The sequence below is a fragment of the Aplidium turbinatum genome, chromosome 13 (assembly GCF_918807975.1).
Source record: "Aplidium turbinatum chromosome 13, kaAplTurb1.1, whole genome shotgun sequence".
In the NCBI taxonomy this organism is placed as follows: domain Eukaryota; kingdom Metazoa; phylum Chordata; class Ascidiacea; order Aplousobranchia; family Polyclinidae; genus Aplidium; species Aplidium turbinatum.
Genome location: NC_137484.1, coordinates 21,638,688 through 21,655,009, shown reverse-complemented (window position 1 = coordinate 21,655,009; position 16,322 = coordinate 21,638,688). Strand labels below are relative to the sequence as shown.

Sequence of the window (16,322 nt, the reverse complement as noted above, 5' to 3'; positions counted from 1 at the left end):
CGGAGACAAAAGTTGTAATTGGGGGAATTTAGAGAAATCCCTGGCTGGATTAAACACAATACAATCAAAAGAAAGTCAAGACTTTTATCGAGATCACCTTGAAGTAGGTGAAAAGGCACTCAACTACCATTTGCCATGAAAAAGAGCTGGTAGAATGAAATATGAATGGGGAATTGAAGAATAAAAATTGTAATCAGAGATAAGGATGTCGTTGGCAACACTGGAAGAATGCACCATTTTGTAGTAAACAATAATAATAATTGTAGACAGATACAACCATGTACAATACCATCCTATCATTCTTCTAAAAGTGGATGGAAGTAAGGAAGTTAATATTATATATTTGAATCAGACTAATAGGTCCATACATGCCAGTAAAGAGATAAATTGTCAATTAAGCAATTCACTAATATGAGGATTGAGGAACTAATGCAGGAACATACCGTAACGATATTTTCTGCATTGAATTAACATATAAAAGTTATTAAACAAAAAAACAGGAGGGCATAAGTCGCAAAGTTGAACAGAAAAAATTTATGTTTGAAGAATTCTATCAAATGAATAATGAAACCACCTCTGACTGAAGAACAAAGCAATGTATGCAAGTTAATAGGCTTAGTAAATTTTTGTCATCACACTTTGCCATGTCTAGATATAAACCCAAATGTTGACACTGCCCACAAATGTTATTTGAGTTTTTCCATTTTTTTACATCTACTTCCTATATTCATGTCTATTGTCTATCATTAAATGGGTAATTAAGTGTCTTGCTGAAAGCACTCCTGTGGGTTCTTGAGCATTGCAGTTTCAATTATTAATTATTCACCACTCGGCCATGTGCTGACAAATTATGTCTAGGTTGATGAGCTTAACAAACATAGGCTAAATAATGACTGCAGTGGTTGACCTGCCCCAGCTTGCGGACGACACTGAAATTGATTTGGATCCCCTAAAAAAGGTGATTGTGGATGAGGTTCAAGAAGTTAAGAAAAAAAAGAAGAAAAAGAAACAAAAGAATCCAGGTAGAAATAATTAAGTGATCATTGCCATGTGTCTCAGTTAGATGGTTATTCCATACACTGAAACAGTTCTAAATTGGCTGTGGCTATATTTACACTATATAGTGTAATCATAGCCTCAATGGTGTTGCCAGATAAGGAATTCTGCCCTAATTTGAGAAAAGTTTAAAGCTGTTGAAAACAAAATCTTGTATTTTGGAAATTTTTTTTAGTCCTTGGCAAAGATCAAAACCCTAATCTTATTTCTAACTCTAACCCTTACCTTAACACTTCCTAACTTTAATCCTCACTTTGGCAACACCTGATTGTAACCATGGCATTACGTGTGGAAAAATAGCCACTTCTAAATTAGGCAACTGGTAACATATGATCTGAAGTAGCAGCAAAGTCAGAAAGTACTGCCTTTGTTTGGTTATCCAATACTGGAATTCAGCCATTGTTAGTTTGTATAATTTTAAAATGTAATAAACATTATAAAGTTCTCTTTCAGGCAGTACAGAGCCTCCAGATACCAATGGACAGTTGAGAAATACTGAAGTGAATGAAAAAACAGCTGGAGGTGAGCAACTGAGCATAGGTTACTTCTGCATCCATTAGATAGGATATCAACTTTGTTTAATATGTTGCATATTGACGTAAGTGCTACTGTATGTCTGAGTAGTTTAATAGGTGATATGAGTGATATGGCATGAGCATACTATGCTGCAATAAGTCTGTTGAAGATATTAAGTTAATTTGTTACAAAATGTCCGTCTTCAACAAAAAAAATTTAAAACTATCATCTATATATATACAATAATTGCTCGATTTGTACCAAGTGACATAAGCACTGAGTATTTCAATGTGATAATATTATATATGATGATTGCAATGGGATATGATGTGTGATATATGATTTGCAATATGATATGATATGTTAATATCATTGCAATGTGATAATTATATAATAATATTAATTGATTTAAAGAATAAATAGTATTAACACTACAAAAAGTGCTCACTGTTTACTGCCAAGCAAAAAAGCCAAGCAGAGCAAATTATATCAAATATAGTTATTATATACTTTCTAAAACCTCTACAGCCTGTTTTACCCTAATAGGGGGGTCATCACTCCCTAGTCATCAGAAGGTCCTTATTTTATTTATTTTGAATAAAAACCTTCTGATGATCCCCCTTTTAGGGTGAAACAGGCTGTAGGAGTAGAGGTTTTAGAAAGAAATAACTATAATGTAAATGATGTAATAATTGATTTAAGTACTAATGCAGTTGAAAAACTATTACTAGTTATTTACTGTTTAGGTGAAAAAGTAATTGAACAAGCCACAGCTGTTACAACAGAAGCAAAAAAGAAGAGAAAGCGAAATAAAAAGTCTAAAAAAGTTCAAACTGACCCTCCAACTATTCCAATATTTGAGTTGTATCCCAATAAAATATTTCCTCATGGGGAAGAAGTGGAATATCCACCGCAACAAGATGGGTAAGTTACAAAGGTCTCTCTGATGGTCAAAACTTTCTATTCACTTAAGTTAAAGCTTCTTCCTCACATTTAATCAAGTCAAGCTTACAGAAGTTTATAGTTTTAACACTCGTGTATAATGTTGTTGTCTTCTGTAGCTTTGAGGAAGGGTTTGATTAGGGGTGTTCAATTTCGATTTTCGATTCGATTTCGATTAAGGTGATATTCGAAATTCGTTTTTCGTATCGGACATATTCGAAATTATAGCCGCCCTTTCGGCTGAATGCGGTTGAAAGTAACGCGAGTGGCGCGAAATCTGTCTTGTCGCATTTTGCAAGCGAAAAAAGACTTCGACGCATGCGCATCGTCGATCACGTGACTATCACACGCTCTCGCGGGTCAACGGCCAGGGATGCCAGGTTGGCATTTTTAATGCCAAATTTCTCAAGAATGAAGATACAGTAGCTAGGTTGTGCAATAGCAGAAAGTGTAGGGTGAGCTTTGTCGCAGTTTTATCCATTTTTTACCGAATCCATAGGCGCCTAAGCCGTGGGGGCAGGGCCGTAGCCAGACCGCAGAGCAAGGGGGGGGGGCAACTTTTTTTTAGAGGGGCCCAAAAAAATTTAAATGGGCAAAATCATTATAATTGTAGCTGTTGCTCGAGAATGTTGAGATTTTGCCAAGGGGGGGGCGAAGTTTTTCCAGGGGGGCGAGGGCCCCCGGCTGGCTGCGGGCCTGCGTGGGGGCCAGGCCCCCACGCATATTTTTGTGTGTGGGCAACTTTTTATGCTGTGTTGATACATAAAACAATAGATGAACTAGCGATCGGCAGCAGGAAAACACTTTTTGAATGTGCACAAACCGCAACAGCTTCGCGATAAATAATCACTAGAACGAGTCGCGATGCTACAATCCAACACCAGACAACAAAATCTGTCATTTTTACAATGATTTAATGTCTGCAGACTTTGAATCAATCTAAAAATGACTGATTTGCTGCCTGGGACATAGCAAAAATCTACCATTTTGTGTCGATTCAATGTCATCAGATGTTGAATGCACCCAAAAACAACATAATTTGCTACGTAGACGGAGCGTGCGTTTAGCATTATGCGCTTGCAAACATACTCGATGTCGCTTTCGGGTCGAAACCTCTGCACTCTGCAGTGAAATGTCGCGGCAGTGAATCGCTCGCTGTGAAAATGAACTTGAAGTGTTTGGGATCCCAGCGATCTCGGCTCCAGCGGAGCGATCGTTTTCAAAAGCTGGCCTGACCGTCACGAAACTGAGATCCCGACTGACGAGTGACCATGTCGATCAGCTTGTGTTCATAAACACCAACATGGGCCTGGAGCTGTAGACGTTATTTTGTGTTCTTTTTTCGCAAATTTTCATGGCTTTTTTTCGCGTTTTCTAGCGAATTTTCATGTCGTTTCTTTCAATAAAATCACATTTTGCAGTTTGGTGAATAGTTGTGATATTCGAAATCGAAAATCGAAAATAAATTGAATTTTGAATATTCAAATAATCGAAATTGAACACCCCTAGGTTTGATTTCAACAATGACTTTATATTTATTGTGAGATTGACAATGATGGTTATTTTAAGTTGCTTTATCCTGACATAAGATCTGGCAACAATTGTTTTGGTTAATGTACCGGTATATGAAGACATATTTAAAAGCAACTAAACTTCACATTACCTTTGCAACCGACCTTTTCTGCTTGATAGTGGTCACAAAAATTGGTTTCTTCTCACTCTTGTTCACGTTATTTTATTTCTCAACCCCACCCCTACATCTGGATACCACAGAAATGTAAATTTTGTGTTATTTTCTTAGGCGCAGTGCTGCCTGGCGAACAACCTCTGCTGAGAAGAAAGCAATGAACATAACATATGATGAAATGTGGAATGATTTCAGACAGGCTGCCGAGGCTCATAGACAAGTTCGAAAATATGTTCAGGGTTATATAAAACCTGGCATGACAATGATTGAAATATGGTGAGTGATCTGTGATTTCTTTTCTACCTGGTAATCATCTTCTAAGCTAAAATGCTTTCTTGATACAAGTCTAGTGGTTGGTTTCAATGTATCTTTCTGAATTCTGAGTGTTTTTAAGTCCGTACTTTTGTTGTCATTTCAAATTGTCATTAATCAATGATTCCAAAGTGTCGATTGCATTATATCATAACACGTTGCTGATTGTTCCAGTGAGAAATTAGAAGCAGCTTCAAGAAGCTTAATCAACGAGAACAAGCTTGAAGCTGGTTTGGCGTTTCCTACTGGTGAGTCATAGCTGACGTGTTGAAAATGGAAATTTTGCATAACTTCAAAAGTTACTGACTAACAAACATGTGGAGTGTTACATTTAAATTAAATATTATCCTCCAATCAAGAAACAGACGTGTTGAAAGCGAGAAACTGTAAGCTACTAATAATGTCCATAATAATCTACTTAGTTTTGTTTTGACGTATCCAGGCTTATACCTGGTTAGTGGTTATTGAAGATTTAGATTAAGTGGACGGAAAGGCAAGGAAGCCAATGTTTGTACCCACCTTCAGACATGCCTTTAAGTGTCCTGCCACAGACACAACCGCATGCTCTTGAGCGGTGTCGAACCGGCGCCCTTTCGATTGCCGTTCCAGCGTTCTCACCACTCGGCTACTCAGCCGACGTTATTCGAAGTTGATACAGGCCTATGAAGCTTTAAAGTTGCGTAATATCTTGCTCTTCGAGTATCACAGGCGCAATGATTAAACTTTTTATCGCTACACTGTTTCATAGAAGCACCCGTCGGGGCACCATGAACCACCGCAAAGGTATCACAAACTCGAAGTGAAGCAGCGATATCATGAAGCGTGCAGGATAGCAGTGACATTATGGGTTCTGCTAAAATTAATACTAAATCTTCATATAACTATATTCTAACCATTTGTTATTTTTTACCTGTTAATGGTATAAAATGGCCGCCGTACACTTGGCATTACAGGTATCTCAGAATGACACACTAGAGTCCAGATTGGCAGCGCATTGCAGTGGTTTACATTGCAATTATTTATTACCATGTATCATTGCCAGGTTGTTCTTTGAACCACTGCGCTGCCCACTACACCCCAAACGCTGGCGATAAGACCGTTCTACAGTACGATGACGTTTGCAAGATTGACTTTGGAACACATATTAATGGTATGATGCGACACTTTACTTGCGATTTGAAGGTTTGGTGAAAGACTGGTATGAGCCGTTCCGAGCCGTTTTTCCTTGTTAATGGTATGATTATCATCATGTTTTTTCTGGCCTTCAAAGCAAAAAAATAATATCACTTGCCACAACATACCAGGGGTCAAGGTAGAAGCGACAAAACGCAACGTTAAAGCGTGTTTGAGAGAGAAATGATTTACCAAATACAAGGATTTAAGCACGACCAAAACTTCACATACTGCCATCTCATTTCTTAGTGATGGCACCATATTTTCACGTGGATGCTTGAAAGCACGTCTGCAATTCAAGCTATGTTTGTATTTTTCATATTTTATGAAATCCGTTTTTGCTTACCCTTTTGTGCAATGTTGATATCCCAGGTCGAATCATCGATTCTGCTTTCACTGTATCTTTCAATCCCAAGTACGATCGGCTGTTGGAAGCCGTGAAAGACGCAACCAATACAGGGATCAAGAATGCAGGTATGCCTGACTGAAGCATGGTTTTGATGCCAATTTATTGTCATGTGTAGATAAGTGCACATGCTTTGAACTCGTTTACTGAGTTATATACAATTAATAAAGTCGGTTAAAATCGTTCATATGTCACATTAGCCCAGCAGCTGCATACATCCATTAATGCGGAGGACATCAAGCGTTTGAGCCACAATGACAACGCTATGGTGTGGTGGATATGCTCAAAGCGACTGGCGGACAGAGTATTAAGTGAAGAATTGAGAAGAAGGCTTGGCATCCACCAAGTAGACGAGGTCCTATGTTGGAGGAGACTCTGTTGGTATGGCCACGTACAACCAATTTAAGATCACTCCTGGCCTAAAAAGATTAAGTCTATCGAAGTAGAAGGGCGTAATCCACGTGGACGACCGAAGAAGAGGTGGTGCGATAACGCGCGGACCGACCTCCGAAAGGGGAACCTTGTGGGGTTCAACGTTCAAAATAAGAGTGCGTGGAAAGCCGCCATCAAGTCGGATCGAAATTTGCTGACGTCAAACCCTCGCTATATAACAAAGAACGTAAAACCGTGCACTAACTAACTATTCGATCACAATTGTAATTATGATTCAAAGCACACCACCCTATTGTTGATGTGTTCTAGGCATTGACGTGCGTATGTGCGACCTGGGAGAAGTTATACAAGAGACCATGGAATCTTACGAGGTTGAAATCGATGGGAAAACATATCAAGGTAAAAGCTTGACCACGTGGTTTAAACATGTTGCAGTATTACAATCAGGGGGTGTGGAGTCGGCGAAAAATATACGACTTCAACTCTTTTTAAAAAAAATTAATTTCACTTAAGTTCCGATCGATATTAAAATGGCGACTTTCACAAAAAACTAGCAAGAACAAAAACTTCTCTTTTCTGGTAAGTTTTAGAGCCAAGAAACAAGATTTAAAAAAAAGATTTCTAACAAAGATTTTATTCATTGTTATATATCAAATCAGAGTCGGCCCTTTTTTAACGACTCCGAACATGCCAAAATCCTTCCGACCCCACAGCCTTGATTACAACATTTGACAAGACATGAAGTTTGCGCTGTTGGTGTTATGAGTTCATGGTCTTATGTGAAGGCATTGATGCTGTGCCTGCAATTCAAAGTGTTTAATTTGCAGTGCAACTGAATTATGTTATATTTCAGTCCGCCCGATAAGGAATTTGTGTGGGCACTCAATCGATCAGTACAGAATCCACGCCGGAAAGTTTGTTCCTAGTGTCAAGGGAGGAGACCAGACCAGAATGGAGGTAACTCTGCAGAGCAGCCTACACTTGTTGATGTGTTGTTGTTGTTGTTACTTATTATCTTAAAATTACCTTTCACTGATGTTACATATTGTTTCAGGAAGGTGAGGTGTTCGCCATTGAAACGTTTGGCAGCACTGGCAAAGGCGTGGTACATGACGACATGGATTGCTCACATTACATGAAGAACTTTGATCTTGCTGGTTCGTTTGTCAATCTCAGGTAAGTTGTTTTACTAGACTAGTTGGCTCAACGCATCTATCATGCATACATATCTCCGAAACGAATGCATCTTCTAGTTCGAGATGCTCTCACCAACACTCAAAATGATTACATTTTTTTGGGAGGGCAATCCTCAGAGCTCAAGGTATATCGGCAACCCTCGATACCCCGGAGGTTACACCTTACAGGTTTATATTTTTTGTTCCATACAAGATGGAATTTGTTACCTGGCTCATCATTTGTGCGTCCGCTTCGGGAACCGCGCATTTTCTTCACTCGTTTTTTTTTAGGTCTATCTTCTTTATGTTAAAAGCACCTCAATTTTTCTTTGTTTTCAACTCTTTTTGTTTTGTCAGGTTACCGAAAGCGAGAAAGCTTCTTCATGTGATCACTCAAAACTTCGGCACTCTCGCCTTCTGCCGTCGGTGGTTGGATAGACTGGGGGAAACTAAATACCTGATGGCGCTGAAGAGTTTGTGCGACTCTGGAATCATCGAGGCATGTCCGCCCTTATGCGATATTAAGGGCAGTTATACTGCCCAGTATGAGCACACCATTATTCTACGCCCTGACTGTAAGGAGGTGGTCAGTCGTGGGGAGGACTATTAAGAGGGGACGTGGTGTTGATGACGAAACCGACTTTTCTGCAATTAACACACAAAAGTTCATTGTCTGAGCTCTTTTTTGTATCCAAGCCTGAAATATGTGCAAGCTGCTTGCAACCCAGCTTCGCGCAGCACCGATACGGAGAATGCTAATGATGTATATTTTGATTTGTGCTCAAAGTCAAACCGAAAATTTGAAAGACGCCACTCTCTCAATGCTGCGTGTGGGCTCTGGCCCTCAACAGCCGAATCGGAACTGCGTGTTGTTTTCAAATTATTACTGCCGTTTTGTTTTGTATTGAGCGACCGTATACCACCACACTTTATTCCTCTCAGGGTTGCAGTTTTTTCACAATTGTGTTCATGAAATTTATGTGAAGGGGGATGCTTGTTCTGGTTTAAAGTAAAATACAGGGTCTAATCTGCTCTGGTACCTTATTTACGCCACAAGTTGTAAAATACATCAGTTCATCACATCAACTGTTAATGTTCAAATGCACTTCAGAAGTCAGTCACTTCAAATTTCTTCAGAAGTCAGTGTTTTCTATCAGACAACTAAATATACGTTGAATTACCTTTAACCATTTTTCGAGCCTTTTTCAAGTTTTTGGCTCCCTTGGAAAAGTGTGAGCCCCTAAAACCATCCTGTGTCCAAAAGTACTACCCCCTGCACCCCTCTGTCGACGCGACTGTCTATCTCCAGTATTTTAGATGAGATTTTAGGTTCATTTAGGGACCAACTTTGATGTAGGTACCACGTTTCTCTTGAAATATTATCTGGCGGATGTTGTCCACAGATCAAACGACCCATCTTGTTACCGATCAAATGGTTGTGATCTGCTCACTTTTGTCATAAGCCTCTCCCGTCTTACCCCCTGGTTGATGATGTCATGAAGTTGATGGAAGGCAGGGAAGCCAGTCTTCGTTTCTTCTGTCAAGCATGTGACCGGGTGTCCGGCCAAGACACAGCCTCGTGCTCTTGTTAGGTGCTGAACGGAAATATCTGTTATGCTAGTTCATTCATTTCCATTGGTTGAGCAATCTCATTAAGACATTTAACAATTTCACGTCACCACATTTGAAAAAGACGCAAATGGTTAATGTTGCAATGCAAGTAATTGTGTTCAAATTGTAACCCATATATAATACAGCACGGAGGAAGGCGGGGCAAAACGGATATTTGCTTTTTTGAAAAAACTACAAATAAAAATAAAACTTTTTTTTCTCTATCTTCTAAAACTACTTGAATCCACACAAAAAATTTAAACTTTCGAGCCACACTCGGCCGCCATGAGGTCGAAGTAGCTTTCTCAATACTTTACTGTATTATAAACACTTGTCTTCTAAAATGTGATGATATTTAGGTGTTTTTGAAAATTTCTGCTTCTGTTTTAGTTTTGAATATTGGTGGACAATGGATCACTATCCTCCAAAAAATAAGCTTTCTAACTTACATTTTATTTTAGTTTTTCTTATTAGGCTATAGACATTTTTGGTAACTTGTTAGAGGCAAAACAGACATATCGAAATCACTTGTAAGTTGTAACACAGCCTAAAAGAAGCAATATTTTTTGGCGTATAAATTGTTTTCAAACGGATAGCTAGTTTGTTTTGGAGAACTAAAACAGCAAAGATGCATTTGTCACGCGCTGTTTGACAAACAGTCAGTTTGATTCTATTTGAATAAGACTACTGGAGATGCTAAATTTATGGCGGCAAAAGTTTTATTTAAAATAACTTTAGCCTACTGGTCACCAAACCTGACTGGTTTTGTTCATGAATAGTCATTCTAACAAGTTCACAAAATTTGCTTGATCTTGACAACTATGTAACAAATGAAACACGAAACAGAGTGGTCTTATACTACGCCCGGTTTGCCCAATGCCTGGGGCAAAACGGACACCCAGAATAAACATCATTTTCTGTAAGTAAACAAAAGAAAAACACATTAAGTTTCATTGTCGGCTGCGTAGCCGAGTGGTAAGAACGTCTGCGCGACGTTCGAAAGGACGTGGGTCCTTTCGAACGTCGCGCAGACGTTCTTAACCACTCGCTCCAGAGCACGCGGCTGTGTCTCGGCAAAGACACTTAATGGCAAGCCAAAATAAGGGGAGCAGCTGACTTGACACTATATGCAGGGCTCCCACACGGCATAAAATAGCATAAAATTTCACCCCCATCATAAAAAGTCATAAAATTGTCATAAAATTTGACCATTGGCATAAAAAATGCTACTATAAATATTGATGTTGGGAAGAACGAAAATTTGAAGCCTGTGAATTTAATTGATGTCGGTACTAAAGATTCCAAAGCAATTGCTATTAGACCCAATTATTTTAAAATCAGACCAAACGAATTTCAGAAATTGGTGCATGAATTTCTACAAAAAATCTATCAAATATCTGATTGATCATTTGCCTTTGAATCGACCAATACTGAAATATGCTCAGTATCTTTACCCAGAGAAACGAAGTGCACATGGTGCTACCAATGCCATCTCGAATTTGACCCTTAGAGTGGCTAGTGTGATGAAAGGACGTCTTTCATCTGTTTATGACATTCCTAACTCAACAACAGCAGAAGAGCTTTGCGACAAGGTTAGGGACCAGTGGCTGACGTACCAGTATGAAGATGTTAAAGAGGAATGGTATAAAAAAGCACAAGTGATACCACTAATGAGTCTACATTCTACAACTTCCAAAAGTCAACGTAAATATTCCTATTGGCAAGATGCCATAGAAAGATGTAGCCTAGGTACTGCCGGCTGATGAGTATGAAAACCCTCAATCAAGCTACAAACAAATTGACCATTATTGGCTAAAAATAGGACATTTGCTTGACAAAAATGGTACTAAAAATACACCCAACTTACCAATCTTGCTCTAACTGTTTGCACATTAAGTCACGGAAATGCTGCTCCTGAACGCGGCTTTTCAATTAATAAGGCTTTACTTGCCAGCCATGGCTACACAATACAAGAAGAAACCATTGTAGGCTATCTTTGCGAATTGTTAAAGAATGGATCGATAAGTTTGGAGGCACTTTAAAATATCCTATCACACAAGAACTTCGGCAACAAGTAAAAGGAGCAAGAAGTAATTATAGGGCTTTTTCGGAAGAAACAAACATTTTGAAAGAACGGGAGAGACAGAATTGCCAAGAGCAAGAAGATGCTGCAGGAATTGAAACAGAAAAGTTGTCACGTAAGGCCTTGCTGAATGATGATATTGAGAGATGCGAGATTGAGTTGAAGACTGCAGAGGAAATTATTGAGCAAGGGAATGCTAATCTGCAAGATGCTCTTTCTAGTAAAACACTTCATAAAAACGAACTATTGTCTGCGCTGGCGAAAATTAGTATTGGCTGTAACGCCCGCTTTGTTTATTTGGTTGCGACGTTACAGTGACGAATTTTATTTATTGTTGACCTTTGCTCTATTGAACTGCCTGGTCAGTTTCTTCTGTCTAGATTGCTTCCAACAACACGACACATGAATTTGAATTGGTTTTTACGTGTTCTTTTAATGTGCGTTTTTAGACAATCTCATAAACAGGTAACTTTGAGAATTAGTTTTACTTTCTGACCGCCTTGAGAATAGCAAATTTAAGAATGACACAACTCAATCCACAATTTACGAAATTCCCTTTCTCTAAAGATTGACAAATGTTGAAACACAAACACGTCATAAAGGTTGTAGAAATCAATGAAAACTGACGTTCTATCATCGAGAAATAAATGGTTGGTTCAACGAAAATGAATGCAGGTGCAAACACAGGTGCAACCGAGACCAAATATAGATAAACAAGTTACGTAATCGCTTGCACACAAAATGTAAAGGAATTTATTTGAAGTAAAATTAATAATTATTCTTTAGAAAACGTCTTGCAATGCACAAATGAATGCAGAGGACTTAACTTAAGCAAATTGGCAGTAACATTCCCTCCCCTTTAAGGCCTCGTACATTTGTTCAAATACACAGGTATAAACAACATGAGAAAACAAAATCAGCACAAATTTACATTGGTTTTGCAGGAACGATCAAGCATAACTTTTGAATTGGTCTGACAATCAAGGACTGTTTAGTTTGAACGCTAACGCTACGGACAATGCCATTTTTGTCGGGAAACGTTTGAATTACGCGACCCATGAGCCAATTGTTTCGGGGTGTGTTATCTGCGATTAAAACTATGTCCCCCACAGTCAGATTAGGAGATTTTTTGGTCCACTTTTGTTTTTGCTGGAGCAAAGGTAAGTACTCTTTTACCCACCGTGTCCAAAAGATGTCGGCCATGTATTGGACTTGTCTCCAGCGTTTTCGAGAGTAAAGCTCTTTTTTGTTTGTGAATGAGCCTGGAGGAAGGTTTATTTGCTGTTTTAGAAGAAGCAAATGGTTCGGTGTGAGAGCCTCCATGTCATTAGGATCGTCTGACGATTTTGTAAGTGGGCGACTGTTAATAATGTTTTCTACTTCATACATGAAGGTAGTCAGCGTTTCATCTGTTAAAGTTTGGCCTTTACAGATAGCTGATAAGATTTTCCTAATGGATCTGATTTGTCTTTCCCACACACCTCCATGATGGGATGCACTTGGAGAGTTAAAGATCCACTTGATGCTTTTTTGTGTTAAAGCATCTTCGATTTGACTGTTGTTCCATGATTTGATGGCTACTCGGTCATTGTTTATCCATTTTAAAATGCGAAAGCCACCCTTGGCCAGTAGCTCACGAAGTTCCCTTACCAATTGAACTGCTTCTGAAACATTTGCTGTTGAAGCCAGGCAATCGTCTACGTAGAAAGACTCTTTTACTGTATCTACAGTAGTTGCACTGAAAAGAGATGAGTTGTCCTCAGCTGTGCGTTTTAAAGCAAAGTTTGCACAACTTGGGGAGCAGACAGTGCCAAATACATACACGTTCATTCGGTATTCTTGTAGGGGCGCTTCTAGATTCCCATCTTTCCACCATAAGAATCGGAATTGATCACGGTCTTGTTGAGGAACCTTTACTTGGTGAAACATAGACTGTATGTCTCCTTGAATGGCAATTGTTTCACGGCGGAAACGAAGAAGAACGCCGACCAGGTTATTTGTGATGTCTGGTCCTTGTAATAGAGTATCATTGAGACAGATACCTTTGTATTTGGCAGAGCAATCAAATACTACTCTGAGTTTCTCAGGTTTTTCTGGATGATATACACCATGATGTGGAATATACCACGTTTTTCCATGTATTCCAGGGACATCAGTAACGTTTTCGGCGTATTGATTCATGATCATGTCATCAACAGACCTTTTATAGTCCATGTAGAAATTAGCGTCCCTTTCAAACTTTCGTTTCAAGCAATTAATTCTTTGGAGAGCTTGAGATTTGTTAAAGGGTAATTTTAGGTCCGGATTTCGAACGGGCAAGTCGATTTGGTAGTGCGAGTCTTCCAAAAGTTTGATACTAGAGTTAACAGATTTCATGAATTGAGCTTGTTGAACAGATAATTCGGGTTTACAGTTAACAATTGAGTCAACAGCGTCAAAGCACATGTCGCACATTGGATGGGTAGAAGTTTTGGTAAAGAAATTTTTAGTTCTACTTTGATCCTGTTTGCTGTTAGGACAATTCACTAGCCAACCAACGGCCGTTTTGATGGCATAATAGCCACCTTTTGCTTGTATTACTTCTTGTGGTTGGAGAACGTACGGATTGTCATTGCCGATAAGGAGTCCTACCTCTGCGTCAACATCGGGAATCGAGATGTTTGCAAATTCTGGAAAGTGTTTAGTGTCTTCTAGGGTAGGAATATCTGTATTTGAAACAGGAATTTGAAAGGTGGAGTAGAGTGAGCTTAGAGAAATGTATTTGTTTTCGTCAAAATCTGACATTTCGACATTTGTGACCACTTTTACCTTGTTACGTTTGCCAGTGTTGTTTAGCGTGATGGTACAAATATTAGTTTCTTGACAGTCAGCAATTTGCAACTTTTCTATCAAATCATTCGTTATGAAAGATGTTGTACTTCCACTGTCCAAAAATGCTTGTGTAGTGATAGTTTGATTACTTCCTTGCAGGCGAACCTTTACTGGGATTATGGGAAGCAGACTGCGAGAATTTGTTCGTGTGTTGACAAGCCCATTGCGTATTGCTTGTGTAGGTTGATTGATATTAATTTTTTCAGTAGTTGTGTCTTTAGGTGTGATATTTGTGGTGATTTGTGTTGCATCTGGGGGATGCAAGAGAGTAGTGTGGCGTTCAGTGCATCCTGGTTTTATGCAAGGGTCCTTCCTTTTACATTGATATGCCCAGTGACCAGCATTTAAACAGCACTTGCAGAGTTTGTTGTCGATTACAAATTTAAGCCTTTGGTCAATATTCATCATTCGAAATTGTTTGCATTGATTGAGAAAATGTTTATCTCTGCACAGATGACATGTCCTTTCATGGTTCGACGATTTTATTTGCGTTGCAAAGGTTACGCTGCTCCTACGTTTGGAGTTGGAATCATCGAATTGTTTTTTAGTAGATTTTAGAATATCGCATGCCAAGTTGGTCGTTTCTCTCGTTTTGCGCGAGACGTATCGTGAGAGATCTGAAAGGCTTATTTCTTGATTTCTTTCATGCAAAATTACGTCAACTTCGCGTAACCAGCCAGAATACCAGCCACTTGGCAAGCGTCTTATTATTTTTGTTATGGTATCCATGTTGTCCATTTTCTGTAAGTAATTCATGCCAGACAAAGTACATATGCAGGAAGTAAGTTCCGAAGAGAACTTGATTAGAGAATCCTTGTTAGAATTTTGAAGAGATGGCCCGTTTATGACGGAATCAACACATGCGCGAGCTATTTGAAATTTTTGACCGAAGGTTTGTTGTAGCAAAGCTCTTGCTTTTGTGTAACCTTCGTGGGGAAGCATGTATTGACACCCTTTTACCAAAGTGTGCGCAGAGCCTTTGGTGTATTGCAACAGATAAAAAAGTTTACGTTTAGGCTCTGTGAAATTACAATCAATTAACGTATCAAATGCGTCTATAAAACCACAGTATTCAGCAGAATTTCTATCAAAGATTGGGGGTTCTACAGACAACAGTGGGGACGGGTTGATAGTAATATTTGGAATTTGTTTCGAGTTTACTGATTGATTATTGTTTATTTGATTTAGTACAGGGGTCTGGGCATACGACGTACTCGGCTCATGTCTCACAAACGATTTATTTGTTACTGTTTGTGAAGGATTAATTTTGTTTGAAACGACAATAGATTCGTGAATGTTAGACCTGGCTTCTACGCCATTCAACGTTAATTGGGATAACATAGGATACACAGAATTATTGTTTACATTATTTGCTAAATTCGATTGAAATTGTCCGTTTATATCAACATTGTCTTTAAACATTTTATTGCGCTCACCACCATCTTCTTCCGAAAGTTGGGCAATCGTCTCTTGGAGCTCTGCCTTTAGTTTAGCTTCCTGGATTTGTTGCAGGAATTTTCTTTCTTGTTCTTCACGTAGCTGACTTTGTTTTAGGACCATTGTTTCAAATTCTGCCCTTGCTTTCGCTTGCTCTTGTTCCAACTCGCATAGTTTTTTTTGTGATTCCAGTCGAGCTAATATTACCGCCTTCTTAACTTTAGCGCTCATTGTTGAGGAGCGGCTTTTGCTAGAATCTTTGCTGGCGCTGTCGCTTGGGTGCAGACTGCCATTTGTTGCTTGTTGGAGCCTTTTGGATTGTGATCTTGTTGTCACCTTTGATGTTGGGGGCTCTGGATTTGATGATTCTTCAGTATTTAATTTATCTGCCACGTCTTTCTCCTTTACAGAATTTGTTGCCATTTTCTTGACATTCAACTTCGCTCACTGTCAGCAACGACGATTTTCTTGATTTGATTTGTCTAAAAACTGAATGTAACGCCCGCTTTGTTTATTTGGTTGCGACGTTACAGTGACGAATTTTATTTATTGTTGACCTTTGCTCTATTGAACTGCCTGGTCAGTTTCTTCTGTCTAGATTGCTTCCAACAACACGACACATGAATTTGAATTGGTTTTCACGTGTTCTTTTAATGTGCG

General features: G+C 39.0%; 2 protein-coding genes across 2 annotated transcripts; one reads left to right on the top strand and one right to left on the bottom strand.

The window, feature by feature from the left end:
* The first annotated feature begins 656 nt into the window (after positions 1-656).
* Positions 657-8,740, top strand: LOC145781844 (methionine aminopeptidase 2-like). Its single transcript, XM_082593525.1, has 11 exons — positions 657-1,022; positions 1,510-1,578; positions 2,319-2,496; positions 4,316-4,477; positions 4,688-4,761; positions 5,556-5,663; positions 6,059-6,160; positions 6,795-6,884; positions 7,339-7,442; positions 7,540-7,661; positions 8,018-8,740. Exons 1-11 carry the CDS (start codon positions 890-892, stop codon positions 8,268-8,270), a joined length of 1,395 nt encoding a protein of 464 aa, XP_082449651.1. The 5' UTR covers positions 657-889; the 3' UTR covers positions 8,271-8,740.
* A 3,541-nt stretch (positions 8,741-12,281) lies between these two features.
* LOC145781739 (uncharacterized) lies at positions 12,282-16,085 on the bottom strand. Its single transcript, XM_082593409.1, has one exon. The coding sequence runs from the start codon at positions 16,083-16,085 to the stop codon at positions 12,282-12,284; it is 3,804 nt and encodes a 1,267-aa protein (XP_082449535.1).
* Positions 16,086-16,322: the final 237 nt, after the last annotated feature.